The sequence below is a fragment of the Buteo buteo genome, chromosome 13 (genome assembly GCF_964188355.1).
Source record: "Buteo buteo chromosome 13, bButBut1.hap1.1, whole genome shotgun sequence".
In the NCBI taxonomy this organism is placed as follows: Eukaryota; Metazoa; Chordata; class Aves; order Accipitriformes; family Accipitridae; genus Buteo; species Buteo buteo.
This window is the reverse complement of record NC_134183.1, coordinates 37,099,491-37,123,142: the sequence shown is the minus strand read 5'-3', so window position 1 is coordinate 37,123,142 and position 23,652 is coordinate 37,099,491. Positions and strand designations below refer to the sequence as shown.

Here is a 23,652-nt window from a genome sequence, read left to right as displayed (position 1 = left end):
TGGGAATCCTGTCAGCACAAAACAACAAGGGAGTGGAGTTGCATGTCCGGGAGTTGCAGTCCCGAAAGAAGAGCCGGGGGGGTGGTGGTGTGTGTGTGTGTGTGTGCTCAGCTCACTTGCTCCTCGGACTTGCTTGAATCCCCTGCAAATCCATCACGGCTCCGACAGCTGTAGGCTCCCGCAGCCGCCCTCAAAAAGGGTGTTGTGGGCTGCCTGTCTCTGAAGAAAAATGAGTTTTTAATTCCTCGGGTGAAAATGTTGCTTTTAGCAGATGGTTGGGTGTGGGTCCTCATCCCGTGGGTTCTCGCATTGCTTGGTGATGTCTCTGGTTACCAGGGAGAGCCGTGTAGGAAAGGCAGGACCACAGCCGCCGTCTTGGTGGTGCTGCTTAGTCCTTCTCCACTCAAGGCTGGCATGCAGCACTAGCATGAGCAATTTAGTCAGGCTGTTACTACAGCACGCACATTAGTACGTGCATTCCTTTGTGGAATGTAAAAATAAAGCCAAGGTTTTCAGGCATCAGCTGATACTTAATGCCTTCTTAAATGCAGCAAGGTAAGTCTCCACAAAGCAGCTGTCTGACTTTCAGAGAGTGGTTTGTGGTCTGGTTTTTGGGGATGTCTCATGTTAGATTCTCAGAAATCACGAGTCACTCCTGAAAATCCTGACCCTTTTAAAAAGGTCATGGTGTTTATTAAAGTAAGTCAGCTTAAAATAATTACTTCACTTTTGCTCTAGGGTCTAGGAATGAGTGGCTGAGATTCCATAACCTTAAGTATGTGCCTCAAGTGATGTGTGTATTGAGGTATTGCTCAGGAGATACTCATTAATCCAGAGGGGGTGAAGGTCCCAGGAATAAAAAAAGTTGCATTTCACATGGTGCATTTTTTGCCTCCTAGTTATTTCAGATATCCAGGGCCCAATCCAAAGGTTGGATTTTTCATTCCTTATGTGGGTCACTGGGTATTTTTCTTTTTATGATGTAGTGGGAGGAGAATACTTCATTAATAGCTATGATGTTAGATATTTGGTTTCTTTTTTACTGAAAGCTGTTTTCCCAAAGAACAGACTTTAATTCTTAAATTGCCAATTGCTGCTTCTCTTTGAAGTTTATGGTTTAGGTTTGTTTTGGTGAAGTCTTCATGCCTGTGACAGTCTGCTTCTGCTGTAGCACCTAACTTGGTGGTCATACTGATCTGTAACTTAAAGTGCAGCATCAGTGGCTGGAGCAACAAAATCACCTTTTTGTTTAATATACCAAATAATGTATGGGGGAGGAGAACCAAGAAACTGCTTGTGATAATGACTGTAGGCAGCAGCCTACAAACAACTTGTATTAGACATCAGAGAATTCCCTCAGATCTTCATCTCAAGAGGCAATTCCACAGGCTTCATCAAGGCTATGTTATATTGCAGTGACTGTGCTATATATGGAGGCAGAGCAAAGGAGCAGAGCGAGGAGCTCATTTATATCCTGGGGAAGATACATCTCATTTTAGGATTTGTTCAGGTGCTAAATATATCTTTAGGAATAGTTGCAGCTTGTCTCCTTTGGTGCCAATTTATAGAAATTCTAGCTAACACTGGAGACAGTAGGTGGAAAGAGCTCAAATGTGTTGTATTCTTAACACTTCTGTTTTTCTCACTTCAGGGTAAATCTGAGACTCTCTCATGTGGCAGTGAGAATTTCTCTTCCCACAGCCATACAGCACTGAACAAATCTTCTTGTCACTTACGTTTTAGTTAATTCCTGTGAGTATTTGTGAATAGGAGTCATTCACAAAGAGCCCAACTTTTCCTTAAGGATAAGGAAGCAGATTCCTGTTTTTCAAAGAATTGTGTTGGTGCTGCAGTCACTAGGTCATGGGAGCCCATAAAGAAACTTAATAAAAAAAAGGTAATTAATCTGTTAACTTCAGTCCATTCTTATTCTTTCCTTCCCCATCCTCCCTGCCATTCCTGAAATCACTAAAATGTTTTAAAAACCTGCCTTTGAAGCTTGTAGATATTGAATTGAGCTCTGTTATTAGTAAGACTGGGAAGGGTTTATTCCAATTTCAGCAGAGCTTTACCAGGCAGCTTGTGCATGCAGTAATTATAACTTGGTTCTCCATGCTTGAGAACTTGCAGCTCAGGGCAGTAGTCCTGATCTTATCAGCGTTTTGTAGTACAACAGTTTTCTTTATAATAGCATCTGTTTCACTTCCTAAGGCTTAACTCTACCCACAAAAGGAATTTCTGTGGATTCTCTGATAATCCTGAAATTGCTGCCCCTGTACCTTTTCATTGACTCAGTGCTTTCAGTTAACCCATGGGGTAGGGGAGGGGCTTTCTTTTCACTGCAACATTTAGCCTTGTCCCTCAGTGGATATTTCAGCAGATTTCTGGCCTAAAACCTCTGTCAAAACTGCAGGTCTGCAGTAAGGAGGGGCAGAATGATTTGAGTTTCGTGCCAGAAGTTTTCTTTTTTTCTTTTACATATTAAAGCTTTAGTTGGCTCTCTCCAGTTCAGAGTTTGCCATTTGAGTACAACTTTGTAGTCTGGTAAAACCTCATCTGGCTTTAGCTGAGCCCCTCTCAAACAGCTGTATGAAACTGGGGTGGGGGAGAAAGCAGTGACCTGGAAAAGGAGCATTTCCAATTTCTCATCAATGTCCCTGTTTGCACACTAACTGCAATTTGTGCAGGCAAAACTGGAGAAGATGAGATGCTGTTCTGTTTGCCTTAATACTTCACTTTTTTATTAAGCACAGAGTTTCGATTAATTCTCTAATCTCTGGGAGGGACAGACCTGTGAGATGGTAATATTTGAGAGGTGGGTGTCCTGCAGGGAGGGGTTGAGGCTGCTTATTTGTAAGGTTTTTGGCCTCGAAAGAATGGGCTGGATGAAGCACGAAAGTGTCATCTCCTTTTCTCTCTGCTTGGCAACGCAGGGTTAACTCTGGCTCTTGAATGTGGGATTGGAAACCAAAATTGCTCTGGACATCTGAGCTTCCCTCTAATAAGATATTCCAGGTGGTTAGGGAGTAATCCTAAAATAGCTCCAGATGTAATTGCTTCTGAAGCCAGGCCCACAGCCTCTTGGGGAGGGGGCGGTCTGGGGGGGCTCTGATGACATCCCTGAGGTGTCTGCAGCACAGGGGAGGCTCCCTGGCTCTACCAGCAGCTCGTGAAGGTGGCCAGCCCTTCCCAACACTTTTGCCTTCCCACTCAGGCTTTGCATCGGGGGCTCAAGCACTGCCAGTGCCACTTCTGCCACCTTTTTCTGCAAGAAACCAGATAAATTCTTGCCTGTGGTAATGCAAGGGCTGTTTGTCAAACATCAGCAAATTCCCTTGATACAAATGGGTGGAGGGAGAGGCAGGACTCTCCCCAGAGAATGACCTGCCTCTCTGAACAGTGTTTTTTCCTTCCTGCTACTATTGCCTGACTTATACAAAGGTCTTTTAATGACTTGTGAGGATATATTGATTTCTCAGGTTCCTGCTGTTCATACAGAGGAGGGCTTCTCAGCATAGGGTAGCTTTGTTTTCCTAGGAGAAATGGAAAGGAAGCTTGATACCAAAGCTCCTGCTGAGCTCTCTTGCTGTGCAAAATGTAGTTTATTCTGCATATGGAGCACCTCTTGCTTTGGTAGCTTCGTGGGCCTCTTTACTGATTTACCTGTTCCAGTTGTGCTTGAGTCGCTGTTCTGACCACTGCCAATATTTGGTATCTTTGGTTGTAGCCTTGGCACAAACCCAAAGGTTTTGGTGAGCAGAATAGTCCCTCAAGATCAAAGCTGAGGCCTGGGAAAGTGCCTGTCGGTGCTTGTACTCTGTTCTCTGAATAAATAAGGCTTTATTCCCCAGCTGCTGAGCTGACATTTCATGCTAGCCTGAGACTTTGCTAACTCTGCTACCCAAAACAAACCTGTGCTCTGTCCTCATGTCTCCGCAGCCCATGTGTTGTTTCAGTGCACCCTTGCTGATTTACATCGTGGCAGCTGCTGCTTGCACCGAGGTGGATGAGAAGCACTCTCCTTATCTCTTCTGATAGCTTAACATGGGGAGTGGTAACTGGCTTTAAACCTTTACAGCTATTGCGGGAGGAAATGCTAATACTGTCCACTGTCTCTCACCTTAGATCACTCTGTGTCATGCCAGGTGATATCCATCTCTGCCAATTTTCTGGACATATGGCAAAACACTGATGCCTTCAACTAGCTTTAAGCTCCTTTTCACTAGCGAGGTGTGGGGGATAATTACTTCTGTGCTCTTGAGCATCTCAGGATGTAGGTGTGGGAAGCAGGGTGCATATATTCCGCTTATTCTCTGTATCAAACCTTAATCTTGTCATTCTTTTCTAATTACCCTTTTTCTTCAAATAGAACAAGTAAAATAACTTCTAAAGAGTCCTTAATCCCATGGCAAGTTCTGTTCCTGGAAATTTTACCAAGTTCAAACCCACTGGCAGTAGAGAATTGTCTCCTTTAAGCCCCCTTCTCTTTCCTGTCCTCAAATCTAGCGGAATAAGCTCTCAGCATGACCAAAGTTGCCTATGAAAGCAAGTGTTTTGCTTCTTGGAGCACCCAGTTTAACACCATGAGCAGTTTTGCCCTCTGGATTTATAACCAAATACAAACTTGGGAAGAAAGCAGCTCAACCCTCTACAAATCATCTTGCCTTGGAGTGTGTGAAGTTGAGGATGGGAAGTAGCTGCTGCCTTCTGAAGAGACTGTCTCTTATTCTGACTGTTCACATAGGTTTGTTGATCTGAGTTAACAATCAGTGTGGCTTTAGGAGCAGCTGGATGTTACCGTAATTAGCAAAAAAACTGTGGTTTTAATGTCTGCTAGGAAAGGACACCCAGATGAATCCTCCTGTGAACAAAACTGGTCTTCAGATCTCTTCCTAGAGAGGGCTGGGAATTGATCTGCTGTAATAAACAGCTGACATAACAGAAGTGGCAATAATCCCCCATTAAATATCTTTCAGTTGATGGGACTCACTGGATAATTGACTTTCCAGCAGGAATTACTGGCTCAAACTAAATCAGCAGGCATTAGGGCAGCTCACTGCAGTGTTTTTTAAAGGGGCAAATGTAGCTTTGCCTGGCCTTGACAAGAGCTATTCATCTTTCTAATTCAATGTATGTGTCACAACCAGATGACTCCAAGATTTCAGAGATTGGACCACCTCTCTAATTCACATGCTTTTTTTTTGCTCTTTTTTTTTTTTTGTGCTGAAACCTCTTGCTATCCTCAATGCTTTTCTATCTGCATTAGGATGCTGTGTGTTTATCAGGACAGGGTAGTCCAAGCTACCTTGCCAGGTGGATTTGGCTGTTGTCTTTCCTTGAGTGGCTCTGGAGCACTTGCTATACTGGAGGTTTATGAAGTTTATGGTTTAAAGATACTTGAACAGTTTTTCAGAATCATTCTTCTGGTCTTGGTCGTGCTGTACAACCAGAGGCTGCCTCTGCTGGTTTCCAGCCCTAGTGATGATTTCAGGATGATGGTTTACCAAGTAGAATAGGCCTAACTAGAGTAATCCTTCTAATGCGTAAGAAGAATGAACCTTAATCCAGCAAAGCTGAGCTTTCCATTTCTGTGGCAAAAATCCAGATCCAGGAGTAAGGGTCCTGGCTTGGCAAGAAGATTTCCCGTGGGATTATTTCCCTCTTTCTTTCGCATACTCTGGTTTTGGTTTTGTAGGCAAGTGGGGGAGGACAGAAGGGCATTTCCAAGTGTGTTCGGTGTCACCTGGCGAACAGAAAGGAAGGATGCCTGGATAACACCTGAGTCTTTCACTAGGGGCTCTAGGATGTACACTTGGTAAAAAGATGGACATGGAGAGCAAAAGCAGCACCTCTCTGTTTAGGTGCTGGACCTCATTACACCAAAGCACCTGCTCAAGGTGGCGGGGGGGTTTAGTATACTTCTGTTTAGCAGATGAAGGAAGGCAGCTGGTGAAGATGTTGAGGACTTTCCACTGGAATGGTTTTCCCTGGCATCAGATAGCTTTTTTGAGATACATTCTGCAAGAAAGATCTTAGCACTGAAAAACTTCCCGACCTTCAGTAGTCTCCTGGAAGGTGAAATCCCACTTCCCATTTTGGGCTGAGTGTCAGAGATTCCAGGAAAGTGTGCTGTAACAAATGCACAATGTCCCCATCTTTCTAGTCTTTTGGGTCTAAGCCAGCAGCTGCTTTTGCATGTGTTTGTGCCCAAAAATGTACATTTGCAAGCTTTCTGGAATTGTCCACAAAGCCTTTCGCTGGCCATCCTTTCACCCTTTCATTTCTCTCTCCCTAGAACGGCAATGTGACCTGGAGTGATGAAGGTGATGGATGCCGAGGAAGAGAAATTTCACGAGACTTTGCCAAGGTCAGTCTGATCATGGGGATTTTGGGGAAGGGGTAACTTTGGGGAATTCTTCCCCTGATCTGTGACAGAGGGTGACTACGGAGCCCTCACTATTCCTCTACAGTGAACTTGTAAGAAAACTGCTTTGTCCTACAGCCCTCTGCCTACAAACCAGCTATTTGGGGCTGTTTTGTTGCCTTTGGTCACTGGAATATAGTTTGAACTAAGACTTAATCACCAAACTTTTGACATTTAAAATCTTAGTCAATGCTTTCTTCAGCTGGGAGAAGAGTATTTTGTTTCTTGAACCTGATTAGCACTGTGGTCATGGATTTGAATGTGACAGCTGTGTGTCACATCAGCCAGAGGAATTCATTTTAAACTAAGCTGGCTCTTTCTGAAAGGGTGCAGCTAATTGCTCTGCAAATACACTGGTATGCTTTCTTCCCAGAGCTCAGTGGTGAGAAAGTGCAGAGCTTCACAGGAAATGAGCCCAAAAAGCCCCTCTTCTTTTAGGCTAGATGAATACCAAGTAGCTAGCAGCACCTACGGGGAGGCTGAAATACATATTGCCCAATGAATATTTGCTTTTCCATTGAGCTGCTCCACAAGAGTAGCTACAACCAGCAAAAAAATTCCCTGGAGTAATGCAGGGTTCTTCCTCAATGCAAATGAGAGAAGGAATTGAATTCTTCATGTAGAGCATTGTCTTCTGTCTTGTTCTATATCCTCCTGTATCTCAGTGAGAGACTGACTTTGGCCCTTTCAGCCTGTCACTTTGTGGCCTCACAGGCTTCTTGATAGGTGAAAATTAGATTTTTCTGTTCAAGAGGTAGTTGTAAGATGACATTCGTGCCTGTCCCTTCTGAAAAATCAGTGGATAATGGTAGCATACAGTGCCTCTCCTTTGGAATAAGCTGCCTATGGAACTTTAAGTGCTTGGGTTTTTAAGCCTTTTGGTAAAATTATTTCTGCAGAAAATTGGTTCCAGGCTGGTTTCTGATATTTTTTTAAGGCTTTTTGGCTTATTTTAGAGGAGCCTTTCCTGCCAGGCATTAGTAGTTACAGGATGGCTCTATCCTTTCATGTCCTCCTTCAAGGGACTTGGAGTTTGTCACTTATGTGACAAGCCCTGAAGGAGGGAATCATGAGGCTAGGGGAAGCTGCAGAGAAGTTAACCTCCCTGGTGCCTTAAAGGTACGGACCACTAATCTGTCCTGAACCACTGTCACCTTCCTTTTGGTTGTCTTGTCTTTCTTTCTAGCTTGTCTTAATAGTTTTTCTCCCCTTTGCTTCCAGGTGGTTTCAAACCCTGCTCTGTAGTAGTGCTGTTAACTGACTTGAATCCTGTTCCCCTCAGGGTGCCAGTCTCTTCTGTGCCTGGATGAGTTACTGAGGGGCTGAGCAAGGCAAGCCATAACGAGGGTCCTCAAACTATCACTGCAGCCTTGTCCACCAAATGGCTCAGGAATTCTTCCTTGGTTTGCCTCTTTGCCTGCGGCTGCCTTTCACCCCTCCAGTACAAACAGCAGATCACCCACTGGAAGAAGCTAATACTATTACTTTATTTTCTGTCTCATTGTAGACTGTGCCTTCATTTTTATTTTTATCCCCAGCTCTATGAACTGGATAGCGATCCTGAACGGAAAGAGTTCCTGGATGACCTTTTCATCTTTATGCAGAAGAGGGGTGAGTGAGCATTTGTTGAATTCAATAGGGTAAAATGGGGCAGAGGGGTGCTGCTGCTATTTGAATTTTTCTCTCCTGAGTTTGAAAGAACAAATCCAGCCCTTGAGCTTGCAGATCAGATAGAAGAGCAGGTGGTAAGACTTGGGATATTTGCCTTGGGAGATAAGGAGCGCAGTAGGAAAGAACTCCTCTGCCCTGTAACTTAATTTCACAGACCGTATTTCTTTACCCTCCTACCTAATACTGATGTTGTCCATGCACTGAAGAGCCCAAGAAGCCTGGTTCTGTGAGGATTTTTGAAGCAAGGCTGAGTACTACTGGGGATTTCTCTGGTCTCCCCTTCAGGTGGCATGATCACACATCTTCTCATGTTTGATTTCAATAGCATGTGGAAGCTGAGTGTGGATGCCTTCACAGTCTGCATAGAGTAGTGGTGTGTAATTTGTGGACTGGGAAAATAGACACCAAGCCACATTTTCCTGTATATTCACAATGTGTCATCTTTCTGTTTAGTAATTTTGTGTAACTGAGCGCAGAAGCGCGCAGTTTCTCACATTCCTCCCTGTGGTGTCAGCAACTTGCATCTCTCCTTGCTACAGGAGTGATGATGTATGTGTGAAGTAGCTCAGCTGGCATGTCACAAGTCTCTTTCCGTCCCCTAGTTATCAAAGTTCAGTTCCCTCATTGCAAACTATTCATAATATAAATGTGCATATACATACGTGGTATTGTATAAAACATACATCTCTGAACATCTGTGGTAAATCCTTTGTGGTGCTCTCTTCCTTTACCCCTCCAAGCATGCCAGGCCAAACTGACTCTTCCAACAAAGATGCATCTGACAAAGTGTTAAATTGTGCTATAGACCTTTTCATTGTTTCCAGAAAGTCCACTGAAGGTAGGTGTGAAGAGCAGACATAAAAAGGACCCTTTGCTCCCTCATGGCATAGTGCTCTCTCAGTGTGCTTGGACCAAACAAGCCAGGTTGTGCTTATTTGGAAGGGAGGCTGCCTTAGTGTCACCAGCAATATTGTGCCCTGAGAGTCTAATAAAGCATAAAGATGCAACATCTCAGTCTCATCTATTTGAAAATTGTCTGTTTGCTGGGTTGGAGCTAGAACCTTATTTCCAGTTATCTTTTGAACCCTGCATCCTCAGATGCATCCCCTTCTGTAGATGACTACATCACAAGCAGAGGAAAGGCTAATCCACAAGGCAGCTACTGCAATTGCTCTTCACATCCGTGTCTGTTTTTCCTGGCATGGCTAGAGCTGACAGCTGACCTGTGTGAATTTTCACTCTCCAGCAGTTTGAGGTTATGCTTCCAAGTCAGTTAAAAATTAGAGCTGGGTTTTGCTGGTATTTTTGGCTTTTGCTTGCAGAGGCATAACCGGGCTTAATTAGTTTACTTGCAAATGTTAACCTGAGCTCACATGCTAATGTAAGGGCTGGGATGGCTGGCAGAAAACACAATCTGAAGGGGGTGATTGGCAGCAATAGAAACCTCCAGATACCTAGAGAGAAAACTGCTTAATACTTCAGTGTCTCCTTCCTGTTACCTTTTAATTATTTATAATTGACATGTTCCTGGTGCAGGGACTGAGCTGGTCACCAGCTGGTTGCTGTAGGAGTTTAGCTTTTAATCATCTGGGTATTTCCAACTGTATCTGTTTTCTGGAGACTCCCTTGTTTTCTTGCTTGCTAGAAGGCTGAAAATGAAATATAAGAGCCCAGCACCCGTGGGGGAGAGATGCCATGAACTGACAGCCCTCTGCCAGAGGCCCTAGAAATGTTTGGCCCTGCTCTGGGGAATTTGGCTAGATTGCAGGGTACGAGGCAGTTGTGGGCTTGCTTTATACTTTGGCACCCCCAAAAGAAGTAGGCAGAAGGACTCTGCGGAGCTGAGTTTCTTCAGTTTGATAGAACTGAACAGCATAGGTTGAGCTATAGGAGACAGCTTCTCTTCTGCTGTTAATCTAAGCTGCTGTGTCTTATGCAGAGATGATCTTTTGACTTGGCATGGTTTTTCAAAATCTGTACTGTCCACTTTTCCCATGCCTGCTCTCCCCACTGCTATCTACAGCAGGACTTTGGTTTTCTAGTGAGCAGATGGACTTGCCTACTGTGTCCTATTCTGGGATCTTCAAAAATCTGGGAGCTTCTACAGCAAAGTTATCATAGGATACTGTTCAGGCTTTCATTTCTTTTCCCCTTGCTTTATGTGCTAAATGAGCATCCTAAACCAAACAAGGCTGAACAGCTGCCTTGTTCTGAAAGAGTCCCCCCAAAGATGGATACAACTGAGGGCTCATTGCACCTGAGAGCGAAGTGTTGTGTTTCTTAGCTAGTATGTGTGAAGAGCTGGTTAATTTGCACCTCATGTCCTAAGGGAGTGGAAAGCAGCTCTGCTAATAAACATTGCTGGTGTAAAGATGGGGATTTTGCTGTTGTCCAGGAGGAGCTGGAGAAGTGCTGGCTCTTATTTGGGGCACAGATTGCTAACTGATGCTGAACCAAAAAAAGCCTGATGTGAAAGATAAATGACAGATTTCACAGGAGCTACCGAGTAGTTGGAGGGATGAAAAGATTTGGTTGTTGGTGCTGCTGTTAGGAATGTACCTAGAAATGTGAAGCCATGAAACAGGCTTAATGCAGATCAAATGTGCAGGTCTCATCTGCCTCCGAGCACAGCAGGTTGTCGCTGAATGACCACAGCTGCAAGTGATAAAATGGCCCTTCAGTGGCAATAATGATGGAAGAGGGAGATGAGAGGAAAGCTGTAACTCTTCCTTTGTTGGATGTTTTATTCCTTGTATGTGTTTAGGTGAATGGATCCCACCATGGCTGTGATTGAAGGGGCAGATGGGGAGAGGAGGGGAGACCAGCCGATGAGAGCAATTAGTGTGCAGGACTAGCTTCGAACCAGGCCTACAACAGGACTGACCTGATGCAGCTTGGCAGGGATGATGCTAGCTTGCTGTATTACCACTTCCACCTTCCCTTTTGTCAGCTCTTCTGCAGTCTCAAACCAAAGGTCATCTTTCCTCGGACTGAGCAGGGATAAGCAGCTTCAGCAGTGGCTTCCCTCCATCTCCATTGCTGATCTGGTGTCTTGTGGCAAGTTGAGCCCTGATGTCTTGAGGTCTGGTTTCTCAGAAGCTGTATTTTTAACCTCCTGCTGCATGAGGAGCTGCTCTATGGGCAAGTTTGTGGTTCAGAGCATTTTTAAGGGCACAGGTTGAGGCTTATCTGCTAGTGCTCTATGAAGTGGGTTGCAACTGCAGACATGGAGGCTGGATTTGTTCTACCTGCCACTGAGGACACTGCAGGCAGGAGCAGTTTTCTCAGTGCCCAGGCTAAAGCTGCATCCATTACAATAACTCAGAGTAATCTCGTGTTCCCCCATCTTTTGTATTACTGAAAAGAGTTTTATTACAGAAATGTATGTAGCCGATGGGCAAGTTCATTTACTCAGATCAGACGCAGTGTTAGAGATGATGACATCTTCCACTTCTTTGCGGGCCTTTCTCACCCTGTGAACATAACCTGAAGCTAAATTTCGTCTGCATCTTTTTTGTGTGTGGTAGAAGGCATAGGTATGATGAGTAGTAGAAAAATGTAGCTGTTAGCCCTGTAGCATGCACTAGGTAGCATAGCTAGACTGCTGTTTGTCCCCAGATAGTGAAGGACTGTTAGTGGCATGACTCTTACAGCTGCTAAGGCAGCCACCAATAATTGAGCTGATTGTATTCCACTAGTGCTGGTCAGGAGAGAGTTGGAGTAGTGGGACTATTTCATCCCCTGGAAGGATCAGCAGTGTTTGTGCAAGACATTCCTCTTGAGAAAAGGTTTGATGGGGAAGAGATCTAACTGCGTGCTATGGTGTATTAGGAAAGGCTCCCTTTCAAGGGAAGCTGTTTTGTTCATTTTAAGTACTGCCTTTGTGAAGACCTCATAAAATGTCTCCAATTGTACAGCTCTACTAATTTTGTTCAAGGTTTCTGCGTGACCTTGGTTTTCCCAGATGGCTTGACCATTCTGGTTTTTTATGTGTATATACATAGAAGGGGCTTTGTAAGTCTGACCGTGTGGTTTTAATGTTTTCCTGCTGTTGTATGCTCTGTCTGCACACTTTAGATGTGGAAATACAACAAATCCAGGGTATTGACAAAAGCATTTACTGATGGATTCTTTTATCTATAGGCCAAGTGGTGTTTATGAAATGTTTTCAGGGAATACGCTTCATTCTTCTACTGATTCAATTTTGCAGGTTTCTTCTTTAGATTCTCTGGAGATATTTTCAAATCTGAATTAAGCAATGTAGTTCTCTAAATGAGACATCAACAGACATAAATTCTCAGCATCCTTTGCTCACGCTACCTGCTTGATGCTGAGCCACAGCAAATGCTTCCCTAAATAGCAGATGATGTTCTGCAGTGGAAAATTCTCACTCGAGGCACTGCAGAGGTCTCTTCTGGATGATCCAGGTGAACCAGGCAAAGTCCTCTTCACCATTAGACCTTTGGATTTGTACACAGCTACATCTCTGCCTCCTGTACATCCTCTAAAGAACCTCTTCTTTGGTCAACTGTTTTGACTTAGACTCAGGAAAAATGGTGACTAGTGTCTTGTGCAAATGGTAAGCAGTGGGGATCAGTGAAATATTTTAGGTTTTTACTTTTATATTGTTGGGAAGATTTACTTTTCCTTAAGTTGTAGGGGGAACTGGCATTCTGATTTACATTCCTTTGTATTAAGTGATTTGAGCCTTTCAGAACCAGGAACAGAGAATGCACTATTCCGTGTACTTAAACACTTTTAAGTGATGCTAGGATAAAAACAGGTGCGAAGCAAGGTGATTGGGATCTCTGAACAACTTGAATCCAGCTCTTCTGGGGATGCATAGTCCTGTACTTGAGGTAGGGCTCTCTGTAGCATCCCAAAAACTCTTGCAGGGAATGTCTCGCTCATCAGCCTTAGGTGCCAGGTGACTGTAAGTCTCCACCAGATACATAAGTTGATATTTTGGGAGAGTTTACCTAGGTCCATTTGCAAAATTTGCAAACTGCAATAACTTAGAAGTAGTTATCAGCAGGTCCTTCCCATAAGAACCAAACTTTCTCCCCCTTCTGTTTTTCACACATCAAAACATTCATTGCAGACATAGACACATGAGATTTCCCCCCCCCCCCCCGCCACCCCCGGCCTCTAATTTGGAAAAAGCCTGGAAGTTTCCCTTTCGAAAGATCTAAAAACATCTTTTCTGGGAGATGACCCAGCACAGTTCAAATAATTAATATCCCTTGGGTTTTAAGCAGCTGAAAAATGGTGTTTTAGAGTGAGTATTGCTTTAGCTCAAAAGAAAAATCATATTGGAAGCTGCAGTTGTAATTAATGGGGAAAAATAGCATTAGGAGTTTACTGGGTTCTGGCTTACAGGAGATTTGTTTTAAATTTAGCCAGCAAGAAGAATGTTTTGAGCAGCTTAAATGTTTTATGAACTGAGTTAACACTGGACAGGGTACAAAAGAAATTAATTTGAAATGATTGGCTGTTGTTGCTTTGCATGAACCTTTCTTTAGCTTATTCATCTGATACCAGTCTGCTCTGGTGATTGCTGGCTGAGGATCTCGGAATCCCAGGTGCTCCTTCCTGGGGGTACAGAATTGAGTGATGGAGTCAAAGGGGTTTTTTGCTCACTTTGCCTGCAGATTGAGATTTTAAGTTGTCACATGTTTCTCCAGCATCTCAAAGACTGGATGTTTGTGTCTCAAATCCTGATCTTCTCAAGCTTGCTCTTATATTGGTACTTCCTCTTTGCTATGGGTGTTCTTGGCCTGCCCCCCCACTCAATTTCAACAGCATGTTTTTCAAATGATTGATGACCTGCTGCACTCAAGCAGTGGAGGTGGCTCAACACTGAAGAGATGACTCTGTTGATATCAAGGTGGATGGAAGAAGGTGGAACTGTTTGGCATGAAGATGGTCCAATTTTTGACCTTGTAAAGCCTGCCTGGCCTACCTTTATTTTTGCCAGCTGCCCTCATTTCTCTGCATTGCCTTCTGTATTTGTACCTCCCTTTGCCTAGAGAAGAAGAGTTTGTCCGTTTGGTTCAGAGGTCATGTGTATGGAAACCCACCACCAGTTGCATGGTGGTTCAACATCTGGTGAAGAAATTTGTAATAGCAAATATATTGGACCCAGCTGTGTCAGTAGCAGCCAAACAGTTGGCCTGTAGTTGAGCTGGGTCCAAGAGAGCAAATCTCCATGGGATCTCTGTTTCAGGGATGGAAAAGCACCCTGTGCGGGAAGGTTAATGTGGCTGGAGCCTTGGCTAATAAAAGTGGGGCACTGGATGCCAGTTAGGCTGCTTCCCGTTCAGCAGCCGAAATCTGATAAGGGGCTGCCGTCAGCCTCACTTATTGAGGAGGGAAGCAGAAACTGATGGCGTTTCAAGGGGTGCAGATAAGAAGTGGGCCTCCTGTCAAATAGAGCATGATTAATTACCCTCTATCCTGGCTCCTGCTTTGATAGGAGTGTCTAATGGTCTGCAGGCTTGTGGATCAGGTGGTGACATTCCTGTTGGGAGGTGAGAATGCCTGCTGTGGAAATGCCATCCATAGGGAGAGATTAGATCAGCTGTGGCATGGACAGGGAGGAAGAGGGGAGAGGTGCCTTCCCTTCTGTATACCTTTGCTTTTTATTTTAACATTGAGTACTCGGGACAGAGTCAAACCAAATTGACAAATAAAACTCATGCAAAGGAGCTGGGGTGGCTGAACAGGCAGCTCTGCATGAAGCCAGCCAGGGTTTGTCCTTGAAGAGGAATTCAGGCAAACCGGGAAGTGAGACAGTGCAGGGCTCAAGTTGATTTGCTCATAGACACTACTGCAAGTTGGTTTGCACTACTGATTTGCTGTTGAACTGAATTTTACCTCTGTTTAGCCTGCAACAGTGGGGAGAGCATACCAAGTAATTATTCTCTCCCTTCAAAGAAACATGAAGGTCTCTTCAACACTTGGTTCAAAATTATTTTAAATCACTGTGGACTTGCCCAGTCTCCTGGGGAAAATATGTTCCTTTTGGCTGTCTGATATTGTTTCTCTTCTGAACATATTTGGAGTGGAAGGTGGAAAGAGCAGCTCTTTCCTTACTTGTACAGGTTGTGGCTTAGAAATGCCCCCTCTATGCCTGTTGCCTATTTTTCACTCTAGAGCATGCGTTATTGCAGTTTGAATGTTGCTCTGCAGAATAAATATTTGAGATTATCACCTCCTTTGTTCCTTACTAAAAAGTGGACACTTCTGAAAGTAAATTGGATGGGGAAAAAAATGGGAGGTGATTGAAAAAGTAGTGCTCCAGGCTGGGTATAATTAACTGCTCTTTGTCTCTCACATGCAGGACAAGTCATGGCTTAGACTGCTTGATGGTGGGGAACTCCCTGCAGTGGGCATGGCTCAGCATGAGGAGTGGAGAGAGCAGCCCTTGGCAGGGGCTCTCCATCATGGAGGACTCACAAAGCCAAGGAGATCCCTGCAAAATGAGAGGGGACTATTTTCTCTAATCCGGTTAAGAACGGTCTTAGGGGCAGTTTTCCTTGTTTAACATCAGTCTGCATCTTCAGATTTAGATCTGACTCTGAAGTCTGGCTAAGATAGGATGAAGAACAGGAAAAAACCCCACCTTGGGCAGCATGCTTGGATGGGTGAGGAAGATCTTGGTCCAAAGCTTAGTTTCCTTTCACGAAATGGAAAGACTGAGCCCTAGCACCAAGAGAGTGGCTGTTGTTGCAGGGGAGCGGAGCCTGTGTGTGCTGATGGCTCGGCTAATGCCCCTTCCCCAGATACAGGTTTATTGCCAATAGATGTAAAAACAGTCATTCAAAGATTATCTGGAGTTTACAGGTTCCTCAGTCCCTTCTTAAATTGTTCTTGAAGGATGAAAATCAGTTGCTCCTTCTTCCTCTGCAGTGCAGGGGACATAGGGGACATTCAAGCCTATCCATATAAGCCCTTTAGGCTTCTGTTACGTCTGCCTGAAACAGAAGAGGCTTTTGAATGGGGTGAAACAGCTTGGCAGGGGGGGCTGCTTATTTCCCTTGAAGGACAGAGATGTTTATAGCTACAGTCAGGCTTCGTCTAGGGATGAACTCTTTATTCCAGAAATCTGAACTGTAGTTAGAGTGGTCTTTCCCTTCAGAAAACCAGGAGCCCACAGGCTGTAGGATAGATGATTCTTCTTTCTCCTTCCAGAGTTTGCCTGCCCTAGGGTTTGTCTTCCTGAGGTCTCCCATGCTCATCAAGTACGCATCATCCCTTTTGCAGTGGAAACAGACTCCTTGTGTGCCCCCCTTTGGCTAATTCCTTGCAGAAATGTCTTGTACTTACATAGCTGGGGTTATACTAAAAGCAAGAAAAGTCTTTTACTGAGAGAGCTAGGAGAGGAGCCAGTCCTCTTCCTCGCCCTCTTCTCGAGTCGGGCAAGGCTTCTGGCTCTTTGCAAGCACAGTACCTACAGCATTTTGGAGAGCCGGCAGAATAGAGAGGCTTGAAAGTACAGTAAAATGAGTTTGCCATCAAAAGGCAACAAGTCTTATGCTGTGCCCCCGGCTGCTGACCTTTCCCTCTGGAATTCTCCCCTCTGACCTCCGGATCATTAATCCTGATGCTGCCAGATGACAGTAATCCATCATGGCCCCTGACAAGCCTTGCAGCCGCCTGTGAAAGGATCCGCTCGGCTTCAGCATCCAATCGTCCCATGATACTCGTTTTTCAGCCTTTCCTGTTTGAGCGCTGGGAGTTTCCAATAAAGACTTTATCGCCTTGCCTTTCCTTGGAGAGGGGCTGGGGGAGGAGAGGGCTGTGAGAGCAGCCTTTCCGTGCTTCTCAGCTCTTTTGCAGTCAGATCCTATGAAACATGCAGAGCCCTGTCTTGCTCTGAAAAGTCCAGTTAATATACCAGCTCCAAAACCCAAATAACCCTTTGCTAGCTCTGGGGGATGTTACTTGGAGTGGTACTATGAGAAAGCGTGGCAGGAAAATGATTGCATCTCCATGCTCCAAGTGGTAGAAGGATGGAAGTAGTTTTGTCCCTGCTCTAAAGTTTCTCAGCCCGTGTAAAGAAATCTTATTGGGGGTGGGAAGCTATAGGTTTTTGCTTAGTTTGTAAAGCCACAAATTAAATTTCAGGGCACTTTGGTCTGTGGGTCTTGTTTAAAAGCAAACTTCAGGAAGGGAAGGTGTCAAAGGGTTAGTAACGTGAGGCAGGGAGGTCAGATCTGATTGCTGTTTCTACTCCAGCTATGAGCAGGCTCTTTGGAAATATATTTAAGCCTTTATTTCCCACTGTTGCAGATAATGGTTGTCCCTTTCCATGGAGTATTTGGATAAATATACTTGTGTACCTTTTCAAATGCTGAGACGGGAGAATCTATGGAAGAGTAAAACTGTGTTTAGGGTAAATGCAGTGTATTAAAAAGTAGGTATTTCCTTATACTTCTGTATTAGCAGTTTGTTTGCCTGAGGAGCCTTATCCATGCCCTTCCTTTCACTCTCCATCTGGTCACTGTCCAAGGAGAGCTGGATGAAAGTCCCTTCTGGACAAGTTAATGCTATTCCCTAAATTGGATTGGGGAAAAGTGGGTGGCTTTGCACGGCGTGGGGTTGCTGGAGGAGTGGGGAAGAGGGTTTTGATCCTGCCCCGGTGTACTAATGGCTTTGCTGGCAATGCGGTGCCACTTAGGACACCCCAGCTTTCCTTGCTGCTGGGGCAGAAATGCTGAACTGTTAATGAAGGGGCATTCTGGGGTGGGAAAAAAACCACCCCTGGCTCTTCCTAGAAACCTCTGAGAGAAATATTTCCCTGCTTTTCACTTGGAGCTGGCTGGGTGTGACTCTGGTTACTGTGGCTCAGCTGATGAATGATAACTTAAGGCTGGTAACATGATCACTCCCAGCCCTCTGTGTGACTGAAATGACGCTGTTAGTGTGCTCTTAATCTTTGCAATAACACACGGAGACAAAATGGTGGCTGAGGAAAAACTGAAGCAAATTGAGGATTGCATTTACACAGGCTGCCCTTTTGGGAGGGACTGGCTCCTGGTTTGGGGCAGCCGGCTGGAATGGATGGAGCCACAGTGCATTTAAACAGTTTGGAAACATCTCTATCTCTGCTCCCTGAGGGAAGTGTTGTCTCTGAAATGCAGGAAGAGGATCTGATGCAGTTTATGAAATTACTGCTTTGTGGACTTTTCTGTTATGGACAGGGAAGGGGTTGTTTAGAGAAGGCAAGGAAAAGAGGATATGATAGATATAAAATGATGGAGCATGCAAACGAAGCCTGGTGAGGTTGCTCATTACGTTTTGTTACAGTTTGAGTTAGTAACTTGGTGAACTTGAAGGCACCCCTTTTAAAGCTGAAAAAGTTTACTTTCTCTATCCAACATCTCATTAACCTGTGGGAATTGGTACCATGAGCTAATGCATAACAGGCTTCAAAAAGAAGAGAGAGAAAAAAAAAATTACACTTACATGTATAATGAGGACATCTGCAGAGCTGAGCTGCACTCCTTTTCACTAAACAGAATAAAACCCATTTATAAGGGCCATAAACTGCTCTGCTTCGGGGCATTAACTGAATCGCTGGCTGATGAGCAGTGGCAGAAGTCTCCCCTGTGGGTTGGGTATTCCATAATTGTCCATTGCAGCGCTTCGCAGGCTTTCCTGTAAAGGCTGGTGCTGACCATTGTGGTAGACAGGATACTGACCTCAGATGGATGGCTCTTTGATCCAGGACAGTATTTCCTATGCAAAATAAAAGGTTTGCTACATCAGCATTTTTTTCCCCTCTTCCTCTCCTTGCCCAAATCTCATTAGTTTGACCTTTTTAAACCCTGCACGCTTTATCACTTTAAGGTGCTGCTAAAAGGGCCCTTCAGGTTAAAAAATAAGATTTTCTTACCTCTGTTAACCCACAAGATGACAAAACTGAACAGGAAGGATAGAGCTGTTTCCCTGTCTGCCCTGTCCATCCTCACAAGGATAGAGCAGGACCTTCTTTTGGGCTCCAAAAAGTGTTTGGATGCCTGGTGCTTCTCACAGCAGCCGTGAGGACGCCTGGCTTTGCGGTGTCTGCAGTCAGGCACCCTGATGCTCTGTTACACTGCTCATTTGTTCACCTTTACCATCCACGCAATTTCTCTAGCTTTCTCGCAACAAGTTACTGCTCCAGCAGCTGCGTTGTGGTTGCTGCCAAGGTACACTTGTGGCCTCATCGGTGTGTCATTTGGGAGCGTATTCAGGGAAAAGGAGTGGGAGGGTGAAAATACTTTCTGAAAGCAGAAGCTGTAGCAAAACGTTACGTGTGTGCTTTCGAGGGAGGACAGAGGTAAATGTACGTGGGGGAGGGAGGTGCTCTCAAGTGTCGTGTGCCCTTTTCTATCACTGTTCCCAAGCAATACAGGATGGCAGATCCTGGGGAGTGAGGGAGCCAAATCCCAGCGTACAAGTAGCTTGAGTTGCCTGGCTGCTCAGCCCCTTCGTGAGCACAAGCAATACAGATTTTTATCTGGGACTGCCCTAGGATCTCATAAAAAATGATTCCTCTGTGCTGCTCCCTCACCCCTAGGTCTGAATGGTCCCTACTTCCCGTCTTTCTATTTTAGAAGTTGCTCTTAGCTGCAGGTTATTATTTGCCTGATAATTGGTTTTGCCTACAGGAAAGGATTTTTCGTGAAAAAGACGTGCCATGTAGCTACACTTCTCTGGCTCATTTACTCACCCATTGAGAGGCCTCAAGTCAGGCTACAAATAGAGTTGCCTGAATTTCCTATTAGAAAGAAGATCGATAGCCCCAACCTGCCAGTTTTCTTGGCCTCATTTTCTCTCTGACTCCATGTTTCCTTCCCTGCTGTTTCCCTGCAGGAACTCCCATCAATCGGATCCCCATCATGGCAAAGCAGATCCTGGATCTCTACATGCTCTACAAGCTGGTGACTGAGAAAGGAGGGCTGGTGGAAATCATCAACAAGAAGATCTGGCGAGAGATCACCAAAGGCCTTAATCTGCCCACCTCCATCACCAGTGCCGCATTTACGCTTCGAACCCAGTAAGTCCAGAAGGTCTAACAGCATGGATGTAAACACAGAGTGGGGACTGGGGAGTGCAAAGCAGGGACTGGGGTGGAAAAAATTGGAAGACTAAATTCTACTCTGTGGCCAGGCATGAGCTGATAAATTACTCTATTTATCCCTCTCACCCAAGGCTTGCAGTTTTTCCTTTCGATTCCTTCTCCTCTCATTTTTCTTAGCAGTGATTCTTCCTGAACTCATTCCCCTTCCATCCCTACAGTCCCAGCACTAATATGCCATCTACTTGTTTGCTGTGCTCTGCGCCTCCATCCATCCTGTGCCTTTCTTGCCTCTTTGGAGCTTAAACTCCTCGGGGCAAGGAGGGTCGTGCTCTGTCTCTGAAGAGTACTTGGCACAAGGAGGAAGGAGGGAGGCCTCCTGATTTGTAGGCATCAAGTATGGACTTGATCACTGGTATCAGTCTGTTATCACCACTAAGTTGTGGGAAGTTGCACTTAGCACCTACTTACTGTGAGGATTGCTTTTCTGACCTGCGGTACCCCACGTTGATTAGGCAAGGAAAAAAAAAAAGGAAAAAGTAGAATAAGCAGAGGAAAAAGAATGGTGAAAGTAAACCTACTGTAAAATTTAAGCAACTGGGTAAAGCTGTGCTTTAGTGACTCAAAGCCTGGGCTCTGGGAGTCCACACCCAGCTCTTCTGCAGACTCGGTTTTCTTGGAAGTTATTAGAGCCCCCAAGTCCCAGAGAGGGAAGCTCATTGCCATTTCTACAGCCTTTGGTGCGAATAGGCTGTCTCCTGCGAACCTGTGTGCCAGAATTCAGCAAAAGCAGTAAGGTTTGGTGCTGCCCAACACAAATGACTTGGGCAAGGGTAATTCCTCAAACTTCCTTCCTTGCACTAAGGGTTATGGTCCAAGATCTTAATTCTTACAATTTTAGATGGTGTCTCCATTGTAAAGGAATCCTGGATGATTCTTTTCTGCCCTTGTGGGTGTAGTAGTATGTGCCTATGTGCTTCTCTATAAACACTGAGTAAATTCAAAGTTTCTTTGAGAGCTGTGCTTCACACCCAAACTGCTCAATGCTTATTGAACCAAGCGCAGCAGTGGTCATGATATGCAGACAAAGACTCCAGGTCTGCAGAGGACCTCAGTCTGAAAGTCTTTCTGAATGCAGTGCTTGTTGCTGTGGCCTATAATTCCATGTTCTTTTGAGAAACCTACTTGAGTTTCCCTGTGCTTGCCTCTCTCCCAGGTACATGAAGTACCTATATGCCTATGAATGCGAGAAGAAATCCCTCAGTTCTCCTGCTGAGCTTCAGGCTGCAATCGACGGCAACAGGCGGGAAGGCAGGCGGCCCAGCTACAGCTCCTCTTTGTTCAGCTACTCGCCCACAACCACGGGACCTCCTTCCCTCCTGTCTCCCCCAAAGATCCGCTTCCCCATCATCGGTGTTGCGCCGGGCAGTGGGACCAGCAATCCTCGGGTGTCTCCAGCAGCAGCTGTCAGAAAAGGTCAGCTACTTTTACTTGCAGCGAAGAGGGTGGCTGGGTTAAGAGGTGCTGGCACTGAAACACAGTTATTTTCCATTTTGCCCACCCAGACTACTTTGGACTTGAAAGTAGTGGGACTTGGGCGCCTCTGGGTTTGCAGAATATTCTGCCTGTGGTTTAAGCCTTTGCATGCTCACTTTAGGAAGGGCTCTGGGAGGGACTAAGTGGCTCTTTCCTCTTCTAGGTGATGGTGTGCCCTTGACTGTGTCTATGCCAAATCGTATTGCCGTGCCAGTGACCTTGGCTAGCCAGCAGGCAACTGTGGCAGCAAGAACAGCCACCCTAGAGCAGCTGAGAGAGAGACTGGAGTCAGGAGAGCCTCCGGAGAAGAAGGTCTCACGGATGACAGAGGAGGAGCAGCGGCTTGTCCAGCAGGCTCTCCAGCGCAACCTGTTCAGCATGGCGCGGCAGATCCCCATGAAGATCAAAATCAATGGCAAGGGTAAGCAGCACCTCTAGATACACAAAAGGTCTTTGCAGACTGCAGCAGGGAGGGAACTGCTCCCAATCTAGGATGTCAGACGCCTCTTTACACAGCTTTGATTATCTCTCTGGGTACCAGGCAGATGTTACTGTCAAGAAGCTGTTAAAATGGAGTACAATAGCCGCAAAGCTAAACTGTAGCAATGTTTTGTTAGGTTTTACTTACTGCTGCTGTTTTTATTTTATTCTTGTTGATGCATAATCCAGTATCATCTGAATCCAGCCTGAATTCAGAAGCACCCTAGCTGTGTTCAGAAAGCTCTGCATCTAAGCTGATAAAACCCACTTGACCCATACAACAAGACCCATACTCTGAGCTTACGACCTCCTGTGTTCATCACAGTGAGATTGCTTCAGGACTCAAGCTGTTATGTCTCTGCAGAACTTGTACAGTGGGGAGTTAGCAGTTTCAGTTGATGCTAGCTCAGTTGTCCTTGCAGCAGTGCTCTGTTGCATGCTGTAAGTATGCTCCTTCCTTCACCGGAAGCATATGGGTTGGCTGAAATCACTTTGGGCCACATATCTGACCTCCTCATGTTTAATACCTGCTGTATACTTCAGATCTGAGAGCACGGTTTAGCCTAGCCATAGGCAGTCCTGTGATTCTGCGGTCCATAAGATGACTTTCGGAGGGGAAGCCCCTCATGTGCCAGATGCTCAGCTCTCCCCTGCCCTGCTCTGAGCCTCATGCCAGCATTGTGCTGCAGGGAATGATTTTCTGTCCTTTCCCGGTGAGGAACCCTTTTAATTGATCGTGGAGGTAACAGCTTTTTCCATATGGGTAGCAGACTGCAGGAAATGGGGGAGAGAGATGCCCAGCTTTTAGGAATCCTTTGTCAGGTGTGATGAGGAGGCCACAAAGACCTGTGTATCTGCAGAGGGACCTATGCATCGAAGGGCTTTTAGCAAGTCAGGTGATTTCTACCAACATCTGCTGCAACCCTACGCACAGCCTCCAGGCAAAGAACTCCTGGCAAGGCTGGGTTAGAAGGTCACATATAAGCAGCATTCATGGCCTGGGAAATGCACTCCTGAAATGCTTTGTAAAAGGGGAGTCACCCTGTAAAGGTCACATTGTCAGAATCAATACTGTTATGTAGTGGCTTCAAAAGCTGATTAAGTGCTGTAGCTCCCTTACCTGTCCCGGGGGCTGCACTTCACTGGACAGCAAAGCCTCAGAAAATTTCAGTCCCAACAGCTGCTTCCTCCAAACCTTTTGATCCATCAAAATTAAAGGTCTTAGACCCCTTATTAATTGTACATTTGGATGTAGGCACAAGGCCAGGCAAGTTTGGCACAGCTCAGAAGAAAGAGAAGAGTTGTTCTTGAGGTCTTTGCTAGCAGTGCTGGTAAATGCTTTATTGAGGTGCTTTGCCAGAAATATACATGGCAAAGGGTCAAAGCAGGTTCCTCTTTGAAGCAGCAGCAGCTTCCTGCAGAGTTAAATGGGATTGGGACTTCACATCACAGTTCCTGACAGCTGTGCATCCAC

General features: G+C 45.3%; 1 protein-coding gene across 9 annotated transcripts in view; it reads left to right on the top strand.

The window, feature by feature from the left end:
• The window catches only part of ARID3B (AT-rich interaction domain 3B), a 37,318-nt gene that overhangs the window by 6,818 nt on the left and 6,848 nt on the right, over nt 1-23,652 (top strand). For all 9 annotated transcript variants that reach the window (XM_075045663.1, XM_075045661.1, XM_075045659.1 and 6 more), the window contains 5 exons: nt 6,296-6,367; nt 7,963-8,035; nt 19,958-20,141; nt 21,379-21,638; nt 21,862-22,119. In XM_075045663.1, the coding sequence (XP_074901764.1) occupies nt 6,296-6,367; nt 7,963-8,035; nt 19,958-20,141; nt 21,379-21,638; nt 21,862-22,119 (847 nt within the window). The remainder of the gene's footprint in view (nt 1-6,295; nt 6,368-7,962; nt 8,036-19,957; nt 20,142-21,378; nt 21,639-21,861; nt 22,120-23,652) is intronic.